The following is a 27,486-nucleotide window of genomic DNA, read 5'->3' as shown; positions in this document are numbered from 1 at the left end:
TAAGAACTGATATGCTATTTTAGAATCTCGTAGCTTCGAAGGAAATTGCCATTATCGTTGGCAACGGTAAATAAATGCCACGCATCATGTTCGAAATTCGAAAATAGCAAATAGACCTTGAGATTGCGACCTCAACGGAAAATATTCCATTCCTTCATAGAATTAGCGACTCGTAAAAATGCTCCACTAAAACTATATTAGTTTAATATACCGTTATACAATAATAGATATTAATTTAATAATGAACAAGGATTATTTGGAATTTTTAATTTTCATCAAAACAGCTTTCATTTGCAGGACGACGCCAACTGATCACGCAATCGCTCGTTCTACGACGGACATCCCTCGAGCTGTGTCGGTGCGAGCTACTCTGATATGGTCTCAGTCTCAAGACAGTCCATACGTCTGATCTATGATACAATCTCCCTACTCGTCCTACTGACTTGTGTCCACTATCGACACTCCAAATAAATTCCATAAGATTACGGTCATTGATGATTTTTGCGCTATGTTGAATACTGTTATGGAATGGCGGATGTGATTATATAACCTGCACTGACCAATGGCATCGAGATCTGTGTGTCGAACGTGTACGCAAGCCTCTGATATGTGGGATGATGTGTGTAGCGCTCCGGGCCGTCCGTCGCCGCCTCGTCCGATCGGTACAAAACTGGAGAGTACCTACATATACGTATATTATATACAATGTACAATACAATATGATAAACGCTATTCACGCTACGGGGCGGGGCGCCGGCGGTCGGCATCAGTAGGTAAACATTCTCACAATAACATACATCATAAGTCGCTCTATATATAACAAACGTTTCACGAGCGCGCACCACGCTCAGTAAACAACATAATGTACAGCAGAATCGTAGCACTCTTTCGATTCATTAAAAAAATTGACTAGAAAATTTCAATTCGCTATGAGCACTATGTGTGCGTGGAGGGCGAGGAGAAAATGTCGGCGGCGTGCCAGGCCTCCGCCTCCTCCTCGGCGTCGTACTGCTGCAGGAACGGGTTGGTGGAGCTGTAGCGCGGGCTGAGCCCGCCATTGGTGCCGCTCGAGTTCAGCGTCACCGCCAGCCCGGCCGAGGTACCTGGTATAGCCGAACGGGGTGACTCGCGCGGTGTGGTCTCACGCGGGGTGGTTTCCCTGGGAGTGAGATCCCGGGGAGTAAGATCCCGGGGAGTTAAATCCCGAGGAGTGCTCTCCCGCGGTGTTCGCGGGGAGTCCCGGGGCGAGGCGCGGGGAGAGTTCCTTGGTGAAATGCGAGGCGAGCTGGCACGCTCGGGCTGCCGTAAGATAGAGGAGACGGAACCGCCGTGCTTAATGGTATCTGCCGGGCTGTGGCTGCCTGAGCTGCTACTGGGCGAACCGGGAGAGGAGACTGTCACCTGCCGGGAGCGAGGTGGAGCGGGCAGAGGGCCGCGCAGCGGCGACTGCGGACGATATTGGCCGCCCCTGACTGATGAGAGAACCTGCAAATGTCCAAATAAATTGATCATTTCGTAAAAAAGGTATTCTTCCTCCTCTATCCTGCGTCGCATCACTCTAGTGCTACTCTAGTGTTCAAAAGCAGCTTACAACTTGTATGTAAAAAACATCTTATTAAAGAACATATTATTTGTCCCAAGAGAGACTTTAAAATTTATGACCGTTAGAAAATACGGATTTTGCAGAGAGGATAATGCCAATATATATATATTCTACAAGTCTCATCACATACCGTCCGTTGGCGTTAAAAAACTGTAACAGGTAGAAGGTATACTTTCGAGCGCAGGGGCTAATTAGGAACGATGTGATTGGTTACGGTACACGGCTATGCGGACAATGATGAATCATTGTATTCTTAACGCGAGTGGTCTGATGTACATAAAAACACATTGGTCTATACCAATGTTTATTAAAGTGGTCCAAGCAAACCTCCAGAAGTCTACGGAAGACTCGACAGGTTAGACCCCGCAAGCGTATTAAAAAATGACGGTTCATATTTCGTAAGCGGAAGTCCAATAAAAATTATAGACTTGATAATGAAGAATTAAAATATTGTGAAATCTAAATGAAATGAGCGAATTGATTCATACCTTGTGCTGTAAGTAGATATCAAAAAATTAAAGATGGATGGAATCACTTTTTGATTTGCCAACTTTACTTCACATTCACTAACAGCACAATCAATTAATTAAGTAAACAATACGTTGTTGAAACTCAGCAAACGGATACAAATTTCCACTTCCAATCTACCTATTTTTTGTCGAGTTCTTGAATACGGTAGAAACATAGCTGCACGAAGTTCCGCTAAACGTACGTAAATTTTGAATGTTATCTATGAGAAAAAAAGTATGAGAATCTCTGGGGCTATACAGTATAATATTTACAGAGGGTATACGTACATGTGCGGGCGGCGATCGGTCGGCTCCGGGCCGAGCCAAGAGAGCTGGCGGCGGAGATGCTGCTGATGCTGCCACTGGAGGCCGATATGGACTGGCTGAGGGCAGAACTCGGCCTGTAGACAAAAATACATTGAGCTTATTCAACTTAACAACTATGTCAACAGCAAAACTTCTCATTAAAATAAGAATAATTTTACTTCTCCTAGCATCGTTGTCTTCATTACCGAAGGTCGTGATCTCCTGAATACAGAGTAGTTTTCAGAACTTTTCAAAGGGGCTTTCCTTAGAACATCATTGGAAGGGGATTTAGGCCCTCACAGCTAATGATGCTGTTACGTGTAGTGTGCATGAAAGTTTTGTGGATTTTGCAGCATCTTTAGATAGATCTCCTTCCACTTTAATCCGGGTTTGGGATCGGCAATCGCAGAAAGACTAATTCTCTCCTCGCATCATATCACTCATTACAATCGTGACTCTTTATGGTAAGTTAATCGTGCACCATGTTACGACATCTGTCCCGATTTTTCGCGATGTACATTGCTTCGACTACTATAGCAAATGTGGTTCAAACTTGACCGTACACACTCATGTTAAAAATTGGCAATTTAAAATCGGTATGGGTTATCGCGTACCTTGGGGTAGGGTGGCTGAGACCGCTGACGATGCACTGGCTCTGTTTCCACGCGGCCCGGTTGCTGGCTCGCCGCGCCGAACTGTCTACAAACATACATGCGTTAAGGTACCGCTTAGCCATTAGTTTGTTGAAAACATTTGGTACCCTATGTGTATGTCATGAATAAAGTGATAATGTAAGTTAATGCATATGAATATATATCTATCCGTTGTTACTGCCGCCGGCTCTAGTAGTCGAACGCCTCGCACTACCAGCATTTAATTACTAAACAAGAATGAACGAAGACTCTAAATATTTAAAGTTTGATTTGAAGTTAGACTGTTACAGAATGAGTTATAGAAAAATAATCAAAAATGAATCATCATTATATTTACAAAATACGAAAAAGTTATTTTATAATATGATACATGAATAATAAATAAATAATACTACACGTATTAAAAATTTTAAAAATTAATTAGTATAGTAACTTAAAATTATATAAAGAAAATAAAATAAAGAATTAACAGAGGGATATGTTGTAAATGGGGTAAGCAGTAATGTTAAATTCTCTACGCATGTGCTAGCTACAAATCTAAATGTATCTAAATGTGTTTGTTGGGGTTTGTTGGATGGTGTGACGTCACGTTGAAGCTGAACTACTGTCGTGCTATGAGCATTCGTAGCGCAGGTCATATCTGGACGGGATGTTTAATCTGGTGCTGTAGTAAATGGCATTAGAGATGACATTACCTGAACGCTTAGGCGGTGGCCATATCTGTAGTAAACACTGAAGTACATGTATCGGTCTTTGATAGTCTAGTTCGTTGGGGGGTTGTGAGTGTAACATAAGAGGGGGCGCTAGCGCCACCGCTAGATGCTGCGGGGACATCTTGTTGCGGTCCTGGGCCGCGACAACCAGTGCTAAATCAAACAGAGGACAATAAAACATTAAGTTCTATGATATTATTTTCAATGTTAATATAACACTAACATCTTATGCTCCTTTGTGACATAGATATTTTCAATATAGCATTTATAATAACTCACTACGTTTTCAGTCTTTTTGTAAGTTTAAATGTTCAAATTATGCTGAAGTAAAATGCGCCGAACAGCTAAAAATAAGAAGATAAAGAATAAACAATGCAAAAACATCAATTTAAATATCTGAAGAATATAATTTAAGTATTACCTAAATGATCGAGTAGAAACACTAACGTAGCACGTGCAGCTCGAGGTAGACATTCCACGATGGAAGCCATTAGTCGTGCGTTACCTTCCCTGTCATCTGGTAGACATACGCCTAGGAGAAAATTTAAAGCAAAATTGATTATATAGTATTATGTTACTAAAACATCAATGAACCTCTCTCAAATTTTGTAAAATAACAAAGAGTAATTAATGTTTATGAATGCTAATTATTAATTAAGATAAAGTTAATTTAGTTATTTACGATATCTTTTACAACATTCAGAACGCTCTCTTTAGAACGACAATAAAATAATTACTGTCATTTCATTTGTTTACATAAATTTCTTTTGTGCTTTCTAAGTCTCCTGAGCTATACCTTTACTATTTATAGTGCTACCGAAACCGCTCTACTGCGACTCAGGATAGCGCGGCAAGAAATAAAGGGCATGAGCTCCGCGCCCGTGAGCGGTGATGCCGGATTGACGGATGGATCGGCTGATAGTCCCCCGTCTCACCGCGCGCACACGTAAGGCGGGGTACAGCGGTTTTGGTAGGATTATAGTTTTAGTTGTGTGTAGAATAGTACAGTAATAATAAACATCATTGAAAATTTACTATCTACTATTGATTTAAAAAAGAGTTCACACAAAAATTATAGCAAATTAAATTCTAAGACAAACCAAGCGCGTCCAAAGTCATCTGATACAAGCAACGACTGAAAAGAGGTTGTGGTAGCTCTCTGAGATAATCTTTAAGTAGGCCAGTGATGACATTGATATCAGGAACCGAGTCTGGGGTTAGTTCCACGCCTCGAGCGTTACGTTCAAAAGCTTCGCGCAGAACACGTTTCTTGCTGGCGGCCCCACAGAGTCTGTAAAGACCTGAAAACGGAAAAAAATTAAGCTTTATCTTACAATCCATTATGAAAATAGTTCAAAGGAATCATCTAAAGCGCATCACAATAAATAATACTTGCTACAGTGAATGAAGAGAATCAAGATATAAGCCACCCCCACAGATTTCCTGCGACTCAAATTTTTTTGAGCAATTAGCATACCTATGATATCCAAGCCGCGACGCTCGATCTCCTCAACGCAACGGCGTACAATGAGAGGAACAGGAGGAGCGTGCGAAGGCCGAACTTCGCGCGCTACCACTGCCTCCAGCTCTGCCCCGAAAAGCGGCGGTGGGGACAGGCGAACTGGCGCTGGGCGACGGCGAAATAGCTCCTGGGGTTCAGTGTGACGCAATCGAACGTACAGCGTACCACGAGGCTCCAGCTGTTAGCAAATAAATACATAAATAATATAATAACACATGCTTATTTTTAGTAAACTAATTTTATTCGCTTATCTACAATTACGAGATAATTTACTTATTTTAGGTAAAACACAATTTGTGCATAGAATTTTTGTTCTAAAGGCCGTCTGATCAAGAAAAGCCTTCAATAAAAGTAGATGTTTTTTGTGTGTACAATTTTTTTTTCCGTATAAAGAATTCACCTGAATTAACTAAAATTCGCGTAGGTCTCCGTTGTCACCAAAAACGATAGCACAACACGCACTATAATGTAATATAAATAAACGTGCACCACTACACGATTCATCCTCATCATATCCGCCACAAAAGAAAGTACACGATTATTGGCGAGCTATTAAAAATCGCAACAATAAGGGGGATCTTGTAGTACTGGCAGTATAGACGATTCTTTAAAATAAGGGGAAATAACGTAACTTCATAGAAATACCTTTATAGCTAGTTGATGCGAAGGCGATCTTGACAACAAGTCCGGTAGTATGGCAAGTCCTCGATAGCATAGTTTGTGTCGGTGCTGTGGATCCCAGGAGTACACCAGCACATCCAGTTGCCTGTTATCTACCAGCTCCAGTTCGAATGACTCGTCCCAATCAAACTGTAGCTCACCAGTACGTACCTAAAAAAGATGAGTTTTTGTACAAATGTGACCTATTACTGGTATTATAGAATATACATGTTTTTCAACGTATAAGCTACAATAAAAGCAGCAAAGAGTGTTTACGAAAATCATTATTGTTAATTGTCTTGAAAAAGGTACTATTTGGGAATTGTGAAAATTAAAAAAAAAACATATTTACTAAGTGTAAACATGTGTACAACATCAATTCAATTTCTTTTCCAAAAACTCAAATTACATTTAGGCAAAATGGCGGGTTCATATTGAATTTTCTTGTAACTGTTAGTTTTTTATATTACCACATTAAATTTAAGCGAGTGTTGTTAATTGGCGTGATTGAGGTGGGTAATTCAGAGCAGGATTTTGTAAAATTTTAATTGCAATAAATTTATACATTTATATTACCCTTGTTTAGAAACTCTTTATTTACATAAGTGTTTCTTAATTTTATTAACAATGTAATTAAAATTTTATGTTTTATTCAACATCGTTTCACACAAGGGAGCTCACAGCTGGACTTGGCCTCCAATGTAGATTCCCAATAGGTCCGATTAGACATGGCGTACATCAAGCGTCCGACGACCTTGACAAGACCTTCTGTCAACCTTGTAGGTGGACGTCCTCTGCTACGTCTGCAGGTCCGAAGTTTTCAGACCAGAAACATGTTTTATTCATCTTTGCTTTAATATTGCATTTATTTAATTGGTATAATAGGTATATAATAAGATTTATTTACCACTGTCCGTGCTTTATGAACTCGGTCGCATTCAAGTACGCAGTACAAGTCTCTGGGAGTGACGGGCGGTTGGATAGGCGCGAGTGGTCCAGACGGTGGGGAAGCCGGAGATGATCCCGAGGGCGTCGGTCGTAAGCCCCTTCCTGACAGCAGATGAACCCAAAGCATCCCGGATACACCACCCGCCAGGCGAGATAATCCAGTCATCGACGAAGACAAACCTCCAGTTCCAGGTTTTTCAACTTTGTATTTGAGGAAATCTAATAAAATAATTTTCCAATGTATTACATATCTAACAAATAAATAACTTAGAAATGTTTCATAAAAACCATATCTTTTTAATTGTATGAATATGAAGTACAATTTTTTCAACAAAATTATCACAAAGCAAACGCCTTAGTAGTGTAATCATAATATCTATGCGATTGTAAATAAATTTGTAATTAAAATTTCAAAAAGAAAAAGTTAACCACACCAAAGAAAATACATCACTTACATAACAAAAAGAAAATAACATAATAAACCTTAAATAGAAGATAATGGTATTAGTGCCTGTATTTGATATTAACACGTTAGTTTCTTTACTGACTAGCTTTTATTTGTCCTATTTCTTTTTTTCCTCATATTGTGACTTCTAGTTTTATTGCATAAAAAACCCGTGACCGGCGTTGTAAGCTATGTAAATTTATTTTATTTTATTTTTATCTTATATTGGTGAAAATTATTAGCGTGTAACTGTTTGCTTATTCTTCCAATAAATAAATTTTTGAGTTTGTACATATTAAATTGAACAAAAAATAAGTGCTGAATTAATCTAATAAAACGCACCATTAACATTAAAATCCAAAAGGCGTTGGTGCCGCGATCCAGGTGTTGGCACAGGACTGGGGTTCGGACAGTTGAATCGTGATCCCAGCTCGAGCAGTTGTCGCACGCGGCGAGTCGAAGGAGACCCAGATGGGCCCAGTTGCTGGGATGAAAGAGATCGCGCAGGCAAATGACGCGGTCGCTCCATCCGGCGTCCGGCAAGACCCAGTGATGAGCCAAATCGACTGCCACTTTCCATCTATTCATAATTTAAAATAGAACAAATGAATTAACCAAAACTAATGTTATTGATTAGCACTCTTCTTCTTATTTACAATTACTAGATTTTATAGAATGTTATTACAAATTATTATAAGTAGTATAAAACCTATTAGAAATAAGAAAAATAATTTCGATTTCTTAATGCCTATGTTTTAGACATATTTTATTTTTATTTTAATTACTCACAATTATATGTTTGTTATTTCTTACAATCGTAGTATGTGTAACACTGAATTAAATAATAATAAAGAACGCGACCATTGTGCCATTCCAATTTTACATTTAAGCGCTTTTATGTACGTTTGCGTACGTATCTTGTGGATTTTAGCATTTGAGTTGGCTACATACGAAAGTATGTTGACATTTCAACTCTATTTCAGGGTTCAGGATTCTATCTTTGTATTACTATGTATGTCCCGTGATTTCCTCTTATACCATATTATTATTCGTCATTACGTTGGTGTTTTTTAGTCACGAACTATGTGGCGTTTGATATCATAAATAATTAAAAATTTACGCTATTTTTGTAGTGATAATGAAATTAAAGTAGTCTACTTACGTTTTTGAGCGCATCATGTATATTTTCAGCGGAATAGTGTGTAGGAAGGCGAGGGCGTAGTGTTTCGTAAAGTGCACTAGTTGAGGGCGCACGTGACAGCCATGCACGGTACTCATCAGATGTGAACACTGAAGGCGAAGAAGGCAGACGACCTGTTCATTGACGGGGTAATTTTATAGACGAACGCATAAACTTACCTTAATGCGATTACAAATGCAACGTATTCGGCGAAAAATTAATTTACATAGAAAAACACGTGTGAAATTAAAAAAAGTAAATAGTGATAATGAATAGCGGAAAGATAAATATTTATATTAATTTTTCCTATTCTAACTACCTCTAGAAGAACGGAGGTCGAGACGAGAAGACAAAGGTTCCGGTTCATCTTGAAGAACACTACCGGCGCGCCTGGACAAGCCCAATCTGATGGAACACAATTTAAAATTTACGTGGTAGTTTCAATTTGAGTATATTTCATTAAGAAACAGAAGTCACCTTTGGCCAGTTCCTCTCACATCTCTAGGTAAAGAATTGAACTTTGAACCAATATCTCTACCCAATGTACTGCTTCTATATCCACTAAGACCAGAGTAGTATGGAGTCCTAGTGGGAGCTGAAGCTTCAGTGTCCGATGAATAATCCAAGCTTCGGTTCCTCCTCGTTGTACCAAATTTACTGCTATACGACGGCAATCCCAAACCGGTTGTTCCGTATCCACCTCCAAGTGTCGATCCAAGACCAGCACCCGTAAGTCCAGTTCCAAGTCCTGTGCTCGATAAACCTGATCCTACTAAACTTGAACCGGTCAAACCGCTAAGGCCAGTTGTGGAAAGACCAGAAGGAAGCCCTGGGCCTCCGATGCCAGAGCCAGTTAAACCAGCCCCTGTTAATCCACTACCGGCTATAGGCGGCCCTGTCATTCCGACGCCACCGTATCGTTGGTTGTATCTTGACAAGCTTGATGCTGTAACATCAAAAAACATTTTAAAATTTATTGAACGTAAAAAGTATACCAGAAATAATTCAAAGAACTATGCTGTCCCATAATTAGGAGAAAATTAAGATATTACACTGAAAGTACTGAATAAAAATTATGGTTAATAGTAATTCACCGCAAAATTATTTAACTACTATTCAGTATTATTTTATAATTGTTATTTAGTTTTAAAATTTGTAGATAATTCAAAAGATCCAAAAGAAATAATTGAAATTAAACAGATATGAAAATATGTTATGAATATTACAGAGGATAATAACTTTGGAAATTGTAATTACACAAAAATCGCATTTATTCGCAAAATTTTTCACTATTTTTTAGATGTTGGTATGTGCATGTTTATTTTGATTATCGTTCTCTGCATTATTCGTTATCTGCACCTGAACATAATAAAAAAAATATATAAAATGAGTCATACCTCCACCAGTAGCAGCTGAAGCCTTTAGACTGGATCTTAATAATGAATGACGACCGAAATCGGAATGTGTCTCGGCTCGCGGGAGTTGTTGTTCAGATCCCGAGCGAGGCACTCTAGCACCGAAGCGTGTACTGTAACAAAAAAGTGTCATACACACACCAGTTATATCATACATGTTTATGTAAATACATTAATTTCTTCATATTTAGTTATGAGAAATTAATATATTTAATATTAAAAAAAAATCGCTGTCCTAAATGAAAAGAAAGACTATTGTATGAAATTAAGCGCTTGACTGCTCCATACAAAGAGAGAATTACATGGCTATTTATATACCCGCGAGAAAAATATCATAAAAGGTTTAATAATAATAAGAAGTTAATAAAAAGTCACGCGGCATAAAAGTGATTAGTTCAGACAATGTTTGTCAACTTAGGCGTTACTCGAAATCAGTTCAGTTTTCGTTTCAAGTGTAGCGACAGTCCCGAATCGTCGATAAGCAAATGTGCAATAACAAGAAAAAATTCAAGAAGATTTTTAAACTGAAGAAATAAAGGCATCCTACCTTCCACTATCCTGCGGGTAAAACGAATGCACTTTCTCTGCGAGGCTTTCCAGAGTATTAGGGTAGGAGCGTTCATATGGAACAAAATGCGCGGCCTGTGACTTGGGTTGCTCAGTTATTACGGGCGGTGGAGGTCGGTAGCTGCAAACAAAATTAATATAGGTCTTAAACAATTAAATATTGTTATTATTAAGACCAATTCATTTATTCATATCATTATCCTCATAGTACCATTTAATGAACACTTTATTTTTAATACGTCACGAGACTGCCAGGAGAGTCAAATTTATATCAACTAGTGTAGCTTTCACGTGAGGAGGCTCCGTATTATTGGCCAGAACAGCAGCAACACTTTTTAAAGTTAAATTATTCTTGGACGCCCGAATTAAAATTCGAGCTCCGGTTTAAATTCGGGAGCCATTAGTGAGATAATCGTTACTATTATTTTAAGGTCCAAATTGTAAAAAGTAAAGGATTTTAAATATTCTGTGGATATATTGTATACACCACCTCAATCTCACCACGCTATCATAATACTCATTGTCATCGAAGAAGGCACAAATACGTGCACGGGATGTTTCTTATTGCCATCCACATAACACGTGTATAAGATTTAATTTTTTTATAATGGCTACAAAACCTACTCGGGTTTCATATACTCCTTGATCTAAGAAAAGCTTACTAAGAAACACAGACGAGTTTTTTTGTTGTCACTTTTATAGTATTCGCAATTCAGCATCAGAACAATTCATTCCCAGACTTCATTGTAATCTAGAAAATGTCCTTCACGGTAAACTAGGATTTTCCACAATTTTTTGATTAAATATTCTTAAATTTATATCATAGTTTAGCGATAACACAAATGAGTGTATTGCGATACGTGCAGTTTCCTACATACCGAACGTATAATATTTTTTGTTAATTAATCAAATTAAACCTTTCATTATTTTGCATATTCTGTTTGATACCTCCAAGTTGAATGATCGGATGGTGGTCTTGAATTATAATATAGATCGAGTGGCGTGGAGTCGGGGGACAGAGTACCAAGTTGCAATCTATTTCTTTCTTCTCGTCCATCTCCACCTGGACGAACGCCACCGCCGGGTCCGCCAGTTGAGCGGAGTGTGCCATGCCTGTTATTTTAATATTTTAAAACTGTATAATGTTGCTTTTGTTAAGATATAACTAATATTCGTATTTATTAAATAACATCAGTTTATTTTATCTTATAACACACTTGTCTTATTTTTTCGTTAGTTGATATTTAATATAATGGCAATTTAAGTGTACTAATGCATTTAATTTAAAAAAATTGTTGTGATTGTGTTATTGTACATACAATATTTGGAAATTAACCATTTTTAAACATTTACTGATAATAATAAACAAAATAAAATCATAAGGTATAATTCAGAGTTATGTTAAAACACTATTTGAGCTGCATTCATTCACCCATTTTATTAATATTTAAATTTATCACGAATCTTTTATAACGAGTTTTAATGTTTATAGAACCATTTATACACAAATATGGTTATATAAGAGAGATATTTTCATATGTTTCCAGATAGTAAGATAAAATATAGCGAGAGATATTTTCATGTTTCCAGACAGTAAGATAAAACATAGCGAAAGATATTTTCATGTTTCCAGATAGTAAGATAAAATATAGCTTTACTGTGAATAAAGGCCATCGACACGGTCACGATCCCTGTCGTCGTCATCTCTGCAATCCCTCTTTAATACCACAACAGGCGGAGGCTTGTGCTCCGAGCGGGGCAACGATGGTGAGCCGGGGCCGGATTTACCTGTGATGTAACAATAGTGAAACTATGCGATTATTGAAAATAACTATGTTACGTTGTAAACCACGACATTCTTTACTTTACTTTATTGGAGATAAACAGTAACAAAAGGCAGTAAAAAAGTACTAACTTAGAAACTTATAAAATTAGTTACAATTGTTACCTTATAACTATCTCACTAAAAACATTTAATGATTTAAAGTCAAACAATGACAAAACAAAGAAAAACATTACTGAACAGGGATCAAAGATCCAGCGCAATCTGCAGATACCACCGCAATAATTACGAGTCGCAGCAAGCCGTCACGTTTCAATGAGGTTAAAATGGTATTGTGTGTATTCAACAATTTTGAACAAAATTGTCTTTTAAAAGATACGAGAGATCACGAGAATATATAAATATCACTAATATATGAATTGTGGAGGTCACACAGCCTGTATATGGGTGCACGTTTACCCATATTTGGCTTAGCCGTTGATAAAAAGAAGAGAGATCTAGAACGCTTTCTCTAGGGTAAAAGAGCGTAGTATATAAAAAAATATGCCTAATATGTCACACGACTCTGTGCACGGTAGCAGAGCGTAATAGCTAAGCATAATAGAGGCTCTATATTCGGTTAAGGTAGCAAGAAGGTAGGCTTTTATGAATAGTAATAATAATAATGGGAAAAATTATAAACACTACTTATTCCGGATTATGTTGGAGTAAGGATAAAAAATAAAGTATCAATAGAACAAACCACACGTTTTCATTTCTCGCCAAATATCTGACGAATTATTCAGTGAATATCCATTGTCCACCAATGTCTATACTTAAAAATTACTATAGTTGTGGTACTTAACTAAGTGTTAATGAGATTCAAATTTTCCAACTTTATGTACCATAAAGTTGTTTAATTGCTAGGTTTTATCTCCACAAACTTAACCACCTACTATCATTTAAAAAAGCCAATGGAGAATATTTTATAACCAAATTAAGTACCAATTCAGGTCGACAACTGTTTTTAATTGTTATTTCACCAAATATTACGTCATGATGGTTTATGAATTGTCTGTTGCGAGTAAAAAAATTTATAACTGATTTTAATTTAAAAAATCCTTAAAGTTTTCTATTTATTTGATTCATTTTACAATTCCTTTTTTTACTTAATTTGAGATAATTTTTATTTGAAAATGCGCAATCCTGAGCCAAGCCAGTTCGTTGCTCTTTGTTACATGGTCAAAAAAAAAACTCAACAAAATAGGACCAAATTTTATGAACCCTGTCTCTCACAAAAATGTAGTTCTCTAATAGTGTGTATTATAATTTAATTACAAAATAAAGTGTTAAGTACCCCTTAATTTATCAAGTTTCACGCCTTATCTTGTTTACATTTAGTTATGTATCTAAAACCTACAAACTATTGTAACGTCAAATATTTATCAAAAGATAAAAAGCGCCATACAATGAGATTCGCCACAAATAAATGAGATTTTTAGAGAAAATTATTTTAATGTAAGTTTCATTCTTTTTTATTTAATGTGTTATTTATTAACAGTTGACAAAATTCACTCGCAATATGTGGTTTATCTGCACTCTCGTATTATTTCTTGTTTTGTTATTGTTACTCCACTCAAAACTTTATGACACAGGTCATTACTCCCACAATTTGTGGACGATTAATCGAAAACAATATTTTTAAAAATCTTTTCATTAATCCATAATTAACTTTTGCTTTAAAAAAATACTACATTTTTTTACGTAAAAGTCCAAAAAACTCGTTCAAAAAATAAAAATCTTCAGAAAGTATTTATTCTTTGAAAGTTCACAACTTTAAGTTTCGCATTAAAGATGTTGCTATTGTGCTTTACAAACTTCCTTTTCAACAATTTTTTGTCTTTATGCAGATCGGAAAATAAAATCAACAAACCTTCTTTAACATACATTGAAATATTAATTTTTGTTTGAAATTATTACGTTTTACATAATTAATACTTTACCTTTCCTTTGTCTTGTACACAACAACAATCTCCGAGGAATCGACATGATGATTACCACGTCATCTAAGGACATCCGCCTTACGTCAACCAGATTCACCGCCAGGATCTCATCTCCCACTTTCAGGCATCCGCTGTTGTACACTGCCGATTCCAGTGCTATCCGTGAAATGAAGACTCCGTCGGTTCTTCCCCCTCCATCGCCTTCCCTGATATATAGCCCCAGCGTTTGACCTGGGCGTTTTACGATTTCCACTAATTGGACTATATGGCGGGAGTCCTGTGAAAAGATGTTTCAATGTGAATCAAAGTTTTTATAACAGTAACTAGTAGATTCATCGGACTTGGTATAGCTTAAATATTGTTTAAACTTTTACAGTAATTAAGGTCATGGTAGTGAAGAATAGGGGCCAATAAGTTCTCTAGATTAGCATAAATTCCATGATGCTTGAGAGGATCGAACCAACAGTAACTAGCAGCTTCATCGGACTTGGTATAGCTTAAATATTGCTTAAACTTTAACAGTAAGTTTTAAGGTCATGGTAGTGAAGAATAGGGGCCATTAAGTTCTCGAGATTAGCATAAATTCCATGATGCTTGAAAGGATCGAACCACGCTTGTGTTTGCAATAGACTTTGTAATTGTATGAATATTATGTGGTTGAAAGAAAGACAACATCACAATTGTATAAACTTATTAACACTAAATATACCGTAATGGTATTATCAAAATGACCCATTTGGGTTCATCTTATTGATTTTGCAAATTTTGATATTATTACTTTTTGTTACTAATCAATCTGCAGCTATTATACTCATTAAATTTAATTTTTATTTCCTTCCTAAGAAACTTATTTCATACATTCAAGCAGGAAACAAAGTCGGGTCATTTGAACTATTATGGTAGGAATAGGTACTTAATAAGTGTTGGTATGATTAATTCATCATCATCACCACAATGATTTCAAACGTAGAATATCGACCGAACGGTCTGCCCCCCTTGGTAGTGGTAGTTCTACATTGCGCTTGCTGCTTTAAAGTTTCCACTCCAGAGTCTTCAGGCCCTAGCTTTTATCAGGTCTACGGGCTATTAATTCATACCGTAAGCGAAAATATACCGGTCTTTGTAATGATTATTTATTCCCGTAATCGGATTAAATTTGCGTCGTCACAGTCGTCGGTGTTTGTTTTGCCAATTTTATACGATTTTTTCCTCTATTTCGAGGAACAATAAAGAGTAAAATAAGTAGATTATCTCGTTTAAGTGACAAAACATTTATGTGTTTTTAATTTTTGTAATGTTTATCATTCTCGTACAGCAACAAGCAAGTGATTCCACAAGGGTCATGTTTTGTTAAAACAAAAACTACTAATAAAAAGAAGGTATATAGAAGTATATACTAGAAACAGTACGACTGACTATATGAATGATTACGAGAGAGTATGAATGAGCACATTTCGATATAGCCTTGTAATGTTTTCACAGCTGAGAGATATGCCTCGTCTCGAACAAATGGTAATTTGCCACGCGAACCTTATACGGATTAGAGGATACATCATCTAGCATTTTAGTCGTAATAAATGCCGCTTTTCTCATATTTTTTTCTTTCTTTTTCGTTTATGAGTAGCTATGTTGAATTATTTAAAAAGTATGTGCCTACCGAGAATCGAATTTCCAACTCACTACTACAGGTAAATATTTTTACGCAAAGCCTAAAAATAATTAATGAAATTATGCAATTGTTTTTTCAGTAATAAAATTTATTCTTAGATATGTATATAAAAGTAAAAAATAAATAAACAAAGATTCTATTCTTTCAGTAAAACCGGCCTATTTCTTTTGTCTCAAAACACTCACATGGCATGTAAACGTTTGCGGTCTCGTACCAACAGTCACAAAAGAGTGCGATTGCAAATGCAAAGTGGTGGTACGTGAACGCGCAGGCTGCGGTGCAATCGACCGCAGGGATATATATCCCACCGCACATTGCAACGCCGGAGGCACTAACTGGTAGCGCATACCAACAATGCCCGTCTAGATTGCGTTCACATTCCGCGCGATCTAGGCCAGCGCTACCCCGAACAAAGAGCCTGTCTGGAGTAGCGCTCTTTCAACGGATCCCTCTCCTAGGTTACCAGATAAATATTCGGGTCAATAGAGCGCGTGGAATTACCTGTTTTTATTGAAACATACGAATTCTTCTCATAAATGCTGTAACTACAAGAAAGTCTAAGAAGATTTTCATTATATAAATAATATAAAAAAGATACGGTGTAGAACAAAAAGGACAAAAGAAGACTGTTTGTAATATTTCAGTTACGTAAAAATAAAATCAACAAATGTGTTTACGCGTAACCGCATTGTAAAATCGCATAATTGTTACGAAATTACTATTGTACATATTTAACTAACACCATCATTAAAAAGTAATTATTAAAAGTGAGTAAAAAAAGGAGAGTCTTAGTAATATCATATTCATTTTTGTTTTGTTGCTTAAACCGACGAAGACTTCGAATCTCTCAAGACGCTTTTATGCTGTTAGTTTGTTAGTGGTAGTTGTATAATATTAACATAGTTTGTTTTAATTATGCTAGTGATGAATACTAGTAAAGCTATTGTATTATTAGCTATTGTTCAAAGAATATACATTTTTTAAAATTTTGTAGGCTATTTTTTTTACTTGAAAATTTAACGCTTACTGATTTAAATTATCTATAAAATATCCCTTTATTTGACGGTATGCTTCAATTAGTTAACACTGCTGTCGATTTGCTGCTGAGTATAAAAATATTTTGTAGAATAATCCAGTATTTAAATATAAAAGACTAAATTGTTAAACTATAAAGCAATAATCTGAGTTTTATCTAAAAAAAAAAATAATACGAGTTACAGAAGACCTATAAGGGTATCTATAATTTCTAAGATGGATTAGTTTTCTTATATCCGTTTTACAAAAGAAAGTATTCATGTACGAAACTTCTATTTGATATTTCGTAAGATCAGAAGTTGTCTGTTACGTATAGAAATTATAAAATAAAATTCAACTGCTTTCATATAATACTAACCTGAAGAGAGAAGAACTTTTTGGCGGCTTCAATGTTGTTCCTTCCGACTTGCCTCAATTCAAGTATCCTTACTATCATCTCGCCACGACGCTCCACCGCCTGAAAAAGGAAGAAATGAATTCTTTATTTCAATTTTATTTCCTTGAACTTTGTGTTTTCTTTTCATTGTAATTCTAATGATTCATTATGAAGCATGAATTGTTGATGCTATTTATTAATATGTAGTTAATAAAGTTGGCATGTATTAATTTTCATAATTTTTCCCGTAAGCTAAAGGCAAAAATTTAAAGTTACTTTAAAAAAAATGTTACTGACCTCCAGCGCCGCAGCTGTTGTTGCATCGTGATCATTCTCAACCATCTCAATCTGCCTGAATATTTCATTGCTCACACCCGATACCTGAAATAAGAGCAAACATTTTGTAAGAACTTTTTTTTGTTTCTTTCGTCCATCAATATTTTCCTTTTTCATTACTCTTTTGAAAACTAATATTTCAACGGTTTGCGAATAATACCTTCTGCAATATTTCTTTTCAAATATTTTTTTATCGATAACTTTGCTTTCACATTCTAACAATATACAGTTTAAGTAAATAGACACTTAAAAATGTTACTAAGTAGACATTATATAATACGTAAATGTACTGTAAGAATATTGTTCCGCAGCTTCGACTAAAAAAAAATTACTCGTTGACACTAATTTGCTTAAATTTTATGTATAACACCTACCAAATTGGTGAATCAATCAGTATATGTAAACTGGAAATAATAAATTATAGTTACATTTTTATTTTCGACAACCAATGAATAGTTGCAGAGTGCACTGTTGCAGATTTATTCGTCTTTATTAAATCTAATTTATTTTTTTTAATATTTCGCCAACTTTTTACGTCATAAGTCTTTAGACTTATGAAAGTCACATAAGCGTTTTCTAAAGGTTTCCACTGTCTTATTTAAGTCATGCCCTGATCATTTTTAACTCATCTCCCATTCTTCCGTTAGCTTTTCTCGAGTTATTTTATTGTCTTATGTTACCACTATGATACGATTCCTTCACTCTACTCCTCTAGCTTGATATTTTGTTTCGTATTATCATTTTATACAGGTACATGTGCCTCGATCAAAATCTAGGGGTGATTTCTGTTGGTTAACTCTGTAAGCATTGTTATTGTTTATTTTTGGACTTGCCACGATGTTTATTAGTAACGATGCTTTGATGATCACTAACTTACAGAACATGGAACATCAACGAAAAGTTCCCAGTTTACCGCTATTCTATAGATTGAATTTTTACGAGAGTTTATCGGAGTTTTATCAATTAATTCCCTCATTTCCTTTCTTCCATCGTACGATAAGATGCATGGATTCACAATATCCATACATGGTTGAAATTCCTTCAACACGCACTAAATGTTTTGATCATGACGATCGATATATACTAAAAGCAAATGAAATAAGCTTTAATACATTTGACCGTAATTGGATTTGAAAAATGAATTGGTATTACACTTAGATTGGATAAAGCCATTCTAGGCATTGCCAAGTGATTGAACTCGAAACAAAAGAATTCAACGGAAAACTGAAGTTTTTGACATAGCTATAAAAATCTGCAAACTAAATTGGCAATAGGCCATATATATCCTCTCGTGATGCTAAATAGGAAACTCTTGGAGTAAACGCTGCGTATGGAACGCAAAGGTGTCGGTGATTTCAAAACAGCGGCCTGTCGTCGCTGAACGAGGAAACCAGAAGAAGGGTTAGAATGGAAAGCGCCAAGGAATGCAAGACTGGTAATGGTTGAAGTGATCTTCATCATCTTCCTAATAATGAAAAATAGCTTTATAAAACAGCCATTGTTTCGTGTTTGTTAGTAGTATTTGTTAGCAGTTTTATTGCGGTAAAAAAAACTAGCAACAACGAAGAAAAAAGATGTTTAGCATAGAAATATTATCATTAAAATTCTTTTGAATCATAATTCAATAAATTTAGTAAAGTATTATAGTTTTTAGTTAAAAGAAACCAACTACGCGAACAATACTATATCATATTTATTCTGAACCCTGTAATGTAAATCATTAATATTAATGAGAAAAAGAAGCAGGCCTAAAATAGACTTCTATGGAACTCCCATGGCTAATGAAGTTCCACGGGACCTATTACCATGTACATCGACCCACTGAATTCTATTAGTTAAATATGAAGTCAAAATACCGAGACCTTTAAATCTACACATATTTACTATCAGCTGACATGAAAATGATGGTGATGAGATACCTTTCGGAAGTCCGGCTGCAGCACGCAGGGCGGGGCGTGGTTGGCGCGCGGCGGCTGCGGCGGCCCGGGCGGCGCGCGACCCGGCGACGCCGTCAGGTCCGGCGCCGCGCGCCCGTTCTCCTGTCAATGCAATTTTAACTTTATCACAACTGTCTTAAATTACTTTTACGATGAAACAATCAAACCAAGATTTATTAATTCGTATCGTATTCTTTAAGCACGTTTAAAACATGAAGACATTGTGCATTTATATATATACATAGTATTATTGATTCCTCTTTTCTTCAGATACTGACAGGAATGTTAATTCGAGAAGAACCTAGCAAGCAACTCGATAGTTATCCTTTTAATGACAATTTTACTATCGAAACGATGAAACAAATATTAATTCTTTCTAACAGGCCTCTCGAAAAGTCAAAACATTAAAATAATGTAAATTAGAATATGTATTAATATATAAGCAACTGCCAGGTTCGTAATATTGATTCTATCGAGAAGAACCTGGCAAGCAACTCGATAGTTACTCTTTAAAAAAAAACTTAGAATTTAATGATGCTATAAATCTTTTAAATGTCAACTTATAATTAGTATGATTCTATTCCAGGCAAATCTGTCTACTATAACCTTCTATATACTTTATTGATCATTTTCTTTAACATAGGCTTTGTATTTTTTCCAGGATAAACATAGAATCGCTAATTCGTGCAATTTAAAAATCTTTGAAAATTAAAACCATTTCAATGATATCAGCTAAAATGAATGTACTCATACAAAGGCTTACTGTGTATGTACGTACTTGTCTTAATGTTCGAACCTTATATTATAAACTCATTGAAACAATAATTTATTTTTATAAGTAACTAATCGCTTTTTAATTGCACTAATTTGTTGTGGCAGTTCATATAGTATATACATTATGATATCATTCAAGCAAATTAATCATCGCTTTCAGGCCATAGACGCCCACCACAAGGCATAATCCTCTCCCGAAGATATCTATAAGGGGTTGAAACATAAAGACTGTAACAGTTTTAAGATTCAAATAGTTACTGTATAATATGGCTACAAATATAAAACTTTTATTTTACATCGCTCTAGCATTTTATTTGTGAATATAAATACCGTTTTCCAGTGGGTCACGAATATTGTGCATCTAACCTCTCCAGTCGTAACGATTATTCGTTTCATTGTAAAAAGTAGGTCGGTACGCAAGATTGCATCTCTGTAATATTATCAAACCAAGTTATTAGTTTTACAGTACTAAAATTAAATGTATATATACGAACATACATATAAATTAAAAAAAATAAGAAAGGTACTAATTTAAATATTTTACCTTATTCAGAATAGGTATTAAAATATATTATTTATATTCACGCAAACTCGCCTGCAAATCTTTACAAAAGTTTGACGATTTCGATTTATCGAACATAAAAAAGGAACAAAGGGAAAAGGTTACACTTACAGTCCTATGTCTATGTTTCCTAACTAAGAGCTAGAGAGATGGTGAAACTGTTTTGCTGTTTTGCTTTTTAATTATTTTTCCAATGTTAATTAATTACGGAAAATCTTTTAATAACACTGTATCTAGGAATAATTATTAATTATCACATTACCGTTACAATAGATTCTAGAGAGAGTCTATGACGGAAACTTTTAAAGAAACAGCTTTGATTATTATTAAGAAAAATTAAATAGATTAGAGTATATAGTTTAGTTTTTGTATATAAAGTTGAGGAAAAGTATAGTTGTTAGGTGCAAAGTACAATAAAGAAAATCTCATCATGTATAATTATCGAAAATGCATTGGGACTTAACGTCAGTGATTAGCGAGTGTTTCATTATCTATTATTTATGTCATATCGAAATCCTAAGGATTAAAAAAAGATTTATTTATTCAAAAAAAAATCTTTGGCTATATTCTGTTATTCGTATATACAGGATGATTGGTTTATAATATATACATATTTTAGCATGTCACTTTATACACAGTGATTGGGAATACTTATACAAGCTGCAAAGCTTTTTGCTGTCAAATTTCTTTCGTATTCTTTAAAGCTTTACAGCCTTATTTATTGACCCATATAAATAAATTTCAAAAACGTTTATATATGAACGATACAAGTCGTTAAAAATTGTTATACATTTTTATTTCATAGGTAATTACAGATATTAACAGCGCAATTCCTTTTTTATTTAAAGTACGTCGTTGACTAGTTTAACTTTGTTACAGCAGCTTTCTCCCTAAACAGCCACATATTAGATAAAATCTCTTCCGCACTTGTATCTTTTGACTTAATTTATTTTTTATTATGTGCTCATGAACACTTAGTCATTAGTTTTGAATTAAATATATAACTCATGACTACTGAATACATCATCGAAAGAGGTCAAAAGCCATCTTCAATACCGTTTTTCATTTGTCACGATTGGATTAAATCTTTCCGTGACATTTCCTTTGCTCTGTGAAATGTATTACGGTCCTTTCGTTAGCATAAAGAAAAAAACGGCACCGAAGACCGCAAGCCAACCCTTCTCATTCAGGAGTTATTACTCAACAAACGTAACTACGCCGGTTTATTTCCGTTCTAGCTATCGACGGGGACAAATCCCCGCATCCTATTTTCTTTCCGGCCTGGAATCAATGTATGTAGGGCAGCCTGAGGTAATAAACCACCAAGATGTTTTTCAGTTTCACATTGTAACTTTATACATTGTTACAAATTTAGTAAGTTTAATGTATTTTATTTCTTATTAAACAACGATTCTGTTCATAGTGGATTCTATTAACATTTAATCGAACACACAGGTCCAGAATGAACAATTTTTATTAAGTCAATAGTAAAAAAATAACGTAACTATCATCAGCATATTTTCAGTTGAAGAAAACTGTATCATTAAAAAAATTATTGATACTAGTCTACTATCGATAATTTGAGATAATGCTACTAATCTAGAAATATTACTATTTCTCCAGGCTTCATAGCCCCTAATTATACCTTATAACATATAAGTAAAAAAGTTATAAGATAACAAAAACATCTATATTTATTCACTTGAAAGTACTTGTAAAAATATGATATTTGTCGCAAACATGTCACTCCTATACGGCATCCACAAAAATTGACTAACATATAAGAAACAAATGACTCATAAAAACTCAAAAATCTGTCATCAGCACAACTCTACTCAGTAAAGCAAAGGCAGTGTTATAATTTACAACACGAAAAAAAATATTTTTTCAACGGGAATACGAACTGGAAGTAATTTATTATAAAAATGGCCGCCTATTTTACAGCGCTACATCGCGGGGAAAAATAGGCTACAGTTTATATTAAATCTGCTTTGTTGAGTCCATGTTTATTCACAATGTATGCACATACATTCCTTCATAATTTATTTACAACTATTCTCATACTTTTCAAGGGATACATTTAACTGACAAAGACTTATTTTAACCTAAATGATGAAGACTTACATAGTTTTCCTGTAATCACTTATACGTCCTTTTTACAACACTTATGATGGATACATATAAGAATGCCTAAGGATAGGGCTTTCATGTTTTCTAGATCGAACTCGTTCCTAATTTCACGAACATTCAAAAGTGTATTAAGTTAACTTACTACCATAGTATTAAGACAACGTACTGTTCAATTAAGATCACACCGCTAAGATAAATACTTGTTTATCCTTCAAATTCACTACACAGCTCTACGGAGTTTTTTAGTGAATTTGTATGCGTTGAAGGAGGTAGGGAGAGGTATAACATATAACAGCAAAATCTCTACATAACCTGCGGAAGGGTTTAGGCTCGTCAAGAGTGAACTTATTCATTTCTAGAACGGATTTCAAAAGCAGCATTGGCAGAACCATTTGAAATATGGTCAAATAAGGAAACAAGGATCTACATTGCTAGGCGGCTATTCTACACAAGCTTCGCGGGTCGCCAGTTACAAACACAGTAACGCCCTCTCTCTTTTTTCAAAACGATGAACCCGGCGCTTGCATTATGAAACCACGGAATGCTGAGAATTTGCTTAATTTCTCTATGAAATAGTAACTATATTTTTATTAGCATCGTCAGCTTGAGGATTACTAATTTATTAGAATACCAACAGCTGACATATATACTAATAAATTACGAAAAATAGAAACACGCAACAATCTTCCAGTGTTCACTATTATTTTAAAAAGAAAAATCAATTAATAATTAAGTATATCACTGTAGTAATATATGCCACCTTGATACCTTGATTACTTTATTAGCTACGACGTTTAAATCTATACATAGGGCACAAAAGTGACAAAAATGTGCTAGTGTTCTTTACCAATAGGGATTCACTACAGCTGACAAGTTCGTCAAACAAAATAAAAAAGCCAATCTTAGAATGAAAATACAATCACATCATTATTAAAATCATGCTGTATACGAAATTTAAAACTTATTTTAAAAAATATTTATAATTAAACTATGTTATCAATAAATGAAGAGATCACTGAAAACCTTGTTAAGTATGCGAGGCTAGATGTTGATCATTTCCTACCAGTTCTTTTGGAAATCTATGGGAGAACATGCCAAATACTTGAATGTATAATGATATGCGTGCAAGTTTAGACTAAGATTGATTCTGTAGTTTTTGATTATTGTAAAGAAAGTAAAAAGATTTTGATATATTTCAAAAATCCTATAACAGGGACTCAGATTTCGTAACCAATGTTTACATTTTTACATGTAATAAAATTCTCGTTTAACATTTAACCAAACACAAATTATTCTTATATAATTAGGTAATAATTGTAGTTTAGTGGTTCAGTGAATGCTTCGTCACTGCCACCGAGTTGAATGTATAATGGATTCGACATCAATTACGCCATAAATATTTATGTGCTCCACAAAACATTCGTTCCAGTTGTAATATATACCTACGATGATTGTATATTTATACAGATAAAATAAGAACTTCTATTTTGATATCGTCATAATCTTTTCTTTTTATTTATTATAACCTAAAATAGGAAAATAGCCTGAATAAATGCAGCGTTAAGAAACAAGTAATTATAATTATATCTTATACAACATCATGATCAATTTGTGACAAAAGCAGCAAGTCACGGAGAGTGCTTTACTCGGGATTTGTCCATGAGATCGAAAATTGAGATCTATGGGTTAATGACAGCAACTCCGTAGCTATTGGTAAATAGAAGTGGCTGTAGGCAGGATAGATGACCACTGGGACTTTAGGACTTTAAAGTAGAGACTATGAACCGGCAAGTAAATTGTAGCATGTCCATGAAATATACAGGCTCCTTCTAAACCGTCTTATTAGAAATCTATGGGGAGGATTATGTCTAGGAGTATATATCCTACGGCTAAAATGATGATGATGATAAAAGCAAAGCTAAATGCAACCTAATTAAATCTTCACTGCAAAGAATCAAATCATGACAAACAAACGAATCTGAAAATAAGCATCCGTACTCAGCAGTCTAGACACAGTCGAGTAATGAACATTTTGTTTCTGTGCGGATGCGTGGGAATTTGGCGGTCGATCGAGTGCGGAGACGACGGGAGGCGGTAAACGAGGGGTGGGGGCCCTGACCCAGTTACCTCCCGCCCCGACGCCCCCTCGCGTACGCACGAGGTCACTGTACTGCAGCTGCAAATCCCCAAATACCGCAGAGGTGAGTGGACTTGTGCCATGCATCTAAAGTATTTAATATAAGCTGCTGGTTTTCTCCCTCTTTTTCTCCCGTAATATGAAACGTTCGTTTTTAAAACATTAAAAAAACATTTAAAATTACCTCAAGTAATGTACAAAAAAACCTCTCATAGTTTCGTATATAACTATCATTAATGATGAGGATATAATCTTTTGTGTCAGCTACATTTTGTGCCATTTTTCTACCGTACAAAAATCTTTTTCAGTTTTGTGTATAATAATTTAAGATATCAATAATAACCCACCATTGTACGTAAGGACAGCGTCGTTACCCTAAGCTAAGATTGAAGCAATATCTTTCAACGTAGGGGAAAACTCTAACAAAAAAGCTTGACCCACAATCGTGATCAGCTCCTGCGATCTCTCGTATTGTATGCCAAGGTTTTATATCATTTATACTCGGATGTTAATTGTTATGTAATGTTTCTTAACTTTTACAAATTTTAAAGTTTCTTCGTACTCGCTCACAGAACTGAAATCCTTTAACTCAAATACGAATAGGTATATTGTACAACTATAAGACGTTAAGAGTTTGGATAAATAAATTGTGCATGTATAACTTGAAAGTTGAAAGCATAAAGGTGCGTGTTCGTGAATTGTGAACGTTTTCGCTTCACAGAGATCAAACTGCGACAGTTCAGAGCGTTTTGATACACAGCTAATAATTTTCGAAATGGATCCGTTGACCCAGGATCAAGGCGCTTACGGCAAGCAATTACGAATTACATATAATGACAGATGCTACTTTTAAATACATTTATGTTAAAATTATTTTTAATTATAGAATAATTAAGTAAAAATACTTTAGTAGCAGATTACAGATAATTTTCTATCAATTAAATCTATATGGTTTTATAATCACATACATAACAAATTAAGAACAATAAAAACCGTATCAACAAAAACTGCGAACCCCTAATGTGTTTTTAGGAAGTTCGAAAGGAGCAGGCAAGAATATGAATGAAAGCGAGATCTGTCTATAATATAACTTAGTAACAACACCAACTATTTCGTCGCTGAATAAACAATTATTAAGGTTACTACTGTTTGGCGGGAAATATAAACACCGCAGTGAGGGACTGTACACCTATCACTGGACTGCCTAAAGTACGGACGGCACAGCGAATTGGAGACAGAGATGGAAAGAAGATTAGACCTAAGCGAGCTGCCGCCACTACGATGGAAAACTAAACCCCCTCTTCTCTCGTTTTGCTAGTCTATAGGAAAAGTAGCGCTTGCCAGGAACGGCAACACGTCGTATTCTGCCGGTAGTATGGCGCAAGAGGCTGTATGGTGAAGTGACTTTTTAAAGTAAGAGCTAGATAACGACAGAAAACAAAGAGTGTAGGTTGATTAATATATTAAATAGGTAGTACATATACAAGAAAATGAACAATAAAGGTTAGTAAAAATGCTATAAGGAATACAAATATGTCAAATGTACGTTAAGATTTAAATTACGTTAGTTTCATAAATAAGTTAGAATCTAAAAACCTAATTAAGATAAATAATAATAACAATAATAATAAAATTAAAAATAAATATGAAGTAGCACTGACTAACCATTAGATTATGCTCAATGAACCTACATGCGAGTTAAAAGGTATCTGCTGATTTATGATAGAGCTATAAACGAGTGTGGCATTAATATAAAAATAACGCATATTTAAAAAAAATCAAAATTTTTCTATACCACATTCAGCAACAGAATAAATATATGAAAAAAAAATTTTGTCATAATTCATGTTACTTATATATCTTAAGGTAAACGTTTATAATCGTTTTGTTTTCTTAAAATTATTTTGTTAACAATGGGTTGTGAAGTATTTAAAATACACTCATCATAAGATAGAAAAATAGAGAATCCCATATTTACATATCGTATTTCAATAGAAGCTTGTGTCACGTCTGTTAACATACCCGTTCAAACAGTAATAACGTACAAGCCCGAAGCCTTCCATATAACAAACAACCTATTAGATTTTCAATTTCCAAACGTCAGATGCGCTCTGCCTCGTAACAGATTAAAAATCTTCACGCTGACATTAGTTTCATTTTGTGAAGACCGTATTAAAACTGTATCCAGTATTCCGGCTGCAAAGATTTGATTACTTTTTCCTTGTAGAGTCAGATGAAACTAAA

At 35.0% G+C, this 27,486-nt stretch overlaps 1 protein-coding gene across 1 annotated transcript in view; it reads right to left on the bottom strand.

Moving 5' to 3' along the window:
- Window positions 1-936: 936 nt before the first annotated feature.
- The window catches only part of RhoGAP100F (Rho GTPase activating protein at 100F), a 46,545-nt gene continuing 19,995 nt past the window's right edge, over window positions 937-27,486 (bottom strand). Inside the window, exons 2-22 of the mRNA XM_068774419.1 lie at window positions 19,622-19,741; window positions 17,664-17,747; window positions 17,349-17,447; window positions 14,287-14,563; window positions 12,180-12,309; window positions 11,470-11,634; window positions 10,502-10,642; window positions 9,937-10,067; window positions 9,017-9,485; window positions 8,859-8,944; window positions 8,522-8,673; window positions 7,702-7,939; window positions 6,874-7,133; window positions 5,952-6,137; window positions 5,262-5,484; window positions 4,885-5,085; window positions 4,206-4,316; window positions 3,767-3,937; window positions 2,401-2,513; window positions 1,232-1,485; window positions 937-1,159 (exon numbers count right to left, since the gene is read on the bottom strand). Coding sequence (XP_068630520.1) covers window positions 937-1,159; window positions 1,232-1,485; window positions 2,401-2,513; window positions 3,767-3,937; window positions 4,206-4,316; window positions 4,885-5,085; window positions 5,262-5,484; window positions 5,952-6,137; window positions 6,874-7,133; window positions 7,702-7,939; window positions 8,522-8,673; window positions 8,859-8,944; window positions 9,017-9,485; window positions 9,937-10,067; window positions 10,502-10,642; window positions 11,470-11,634; window positions 12,180-12,309; window positions 14,287-14,563; window positions 17,349-17,447; window positions 17,664-17,747; window positions 19,622-19,741 — 3,834 coding nt within the window. The remainder of the gene's footprint in view (window positions 1,160-1,231; window positions 1,486-2,400; window positions 2,514-3,766; window positions 3,938-4,205; window positions 4,317-4,884; window positions 5,086-5,261; window positions 5,485-5,951; window positions 6,138-6,873; window positions 7,134-7,701; window positions 7,940-8,521; window positions 8,674-8,858; window positions 8,945-9,016; window positions 9,486-9,936; window positions 10,068-10,501; window positions 10,643-11,469; window positions 11,635-12,179; window positions 12,310-14,286; window positions 14,564-17,348; window positions 17,448-17,663; window positions 17,748-19,621; window positions 19,742-27,486) is intronic.

The sequence above is a fragment of the Battus philenor genome, unplaced genomic scaffold (assembly GCF_028537555.1).
Source record: "Battus philenor isolate CCGP_79_NKW_IND1 unplaced genomic scaffold, ilBatPhil1.0.hap1 SCAF_7, whole genome shotgun sequence".
Classification (NCBI taxonomy): domain Eukaryota; kingdom Metazoa; phylum Arthropoda; class Insecta; order Lepidoptera; family Papilionidae; genus Battus; species Battus philenor.
Note: the sequence above shows the minus strand (reverse complement) of the source record. Positions and strands in the feature narration are given on the sequence as shown.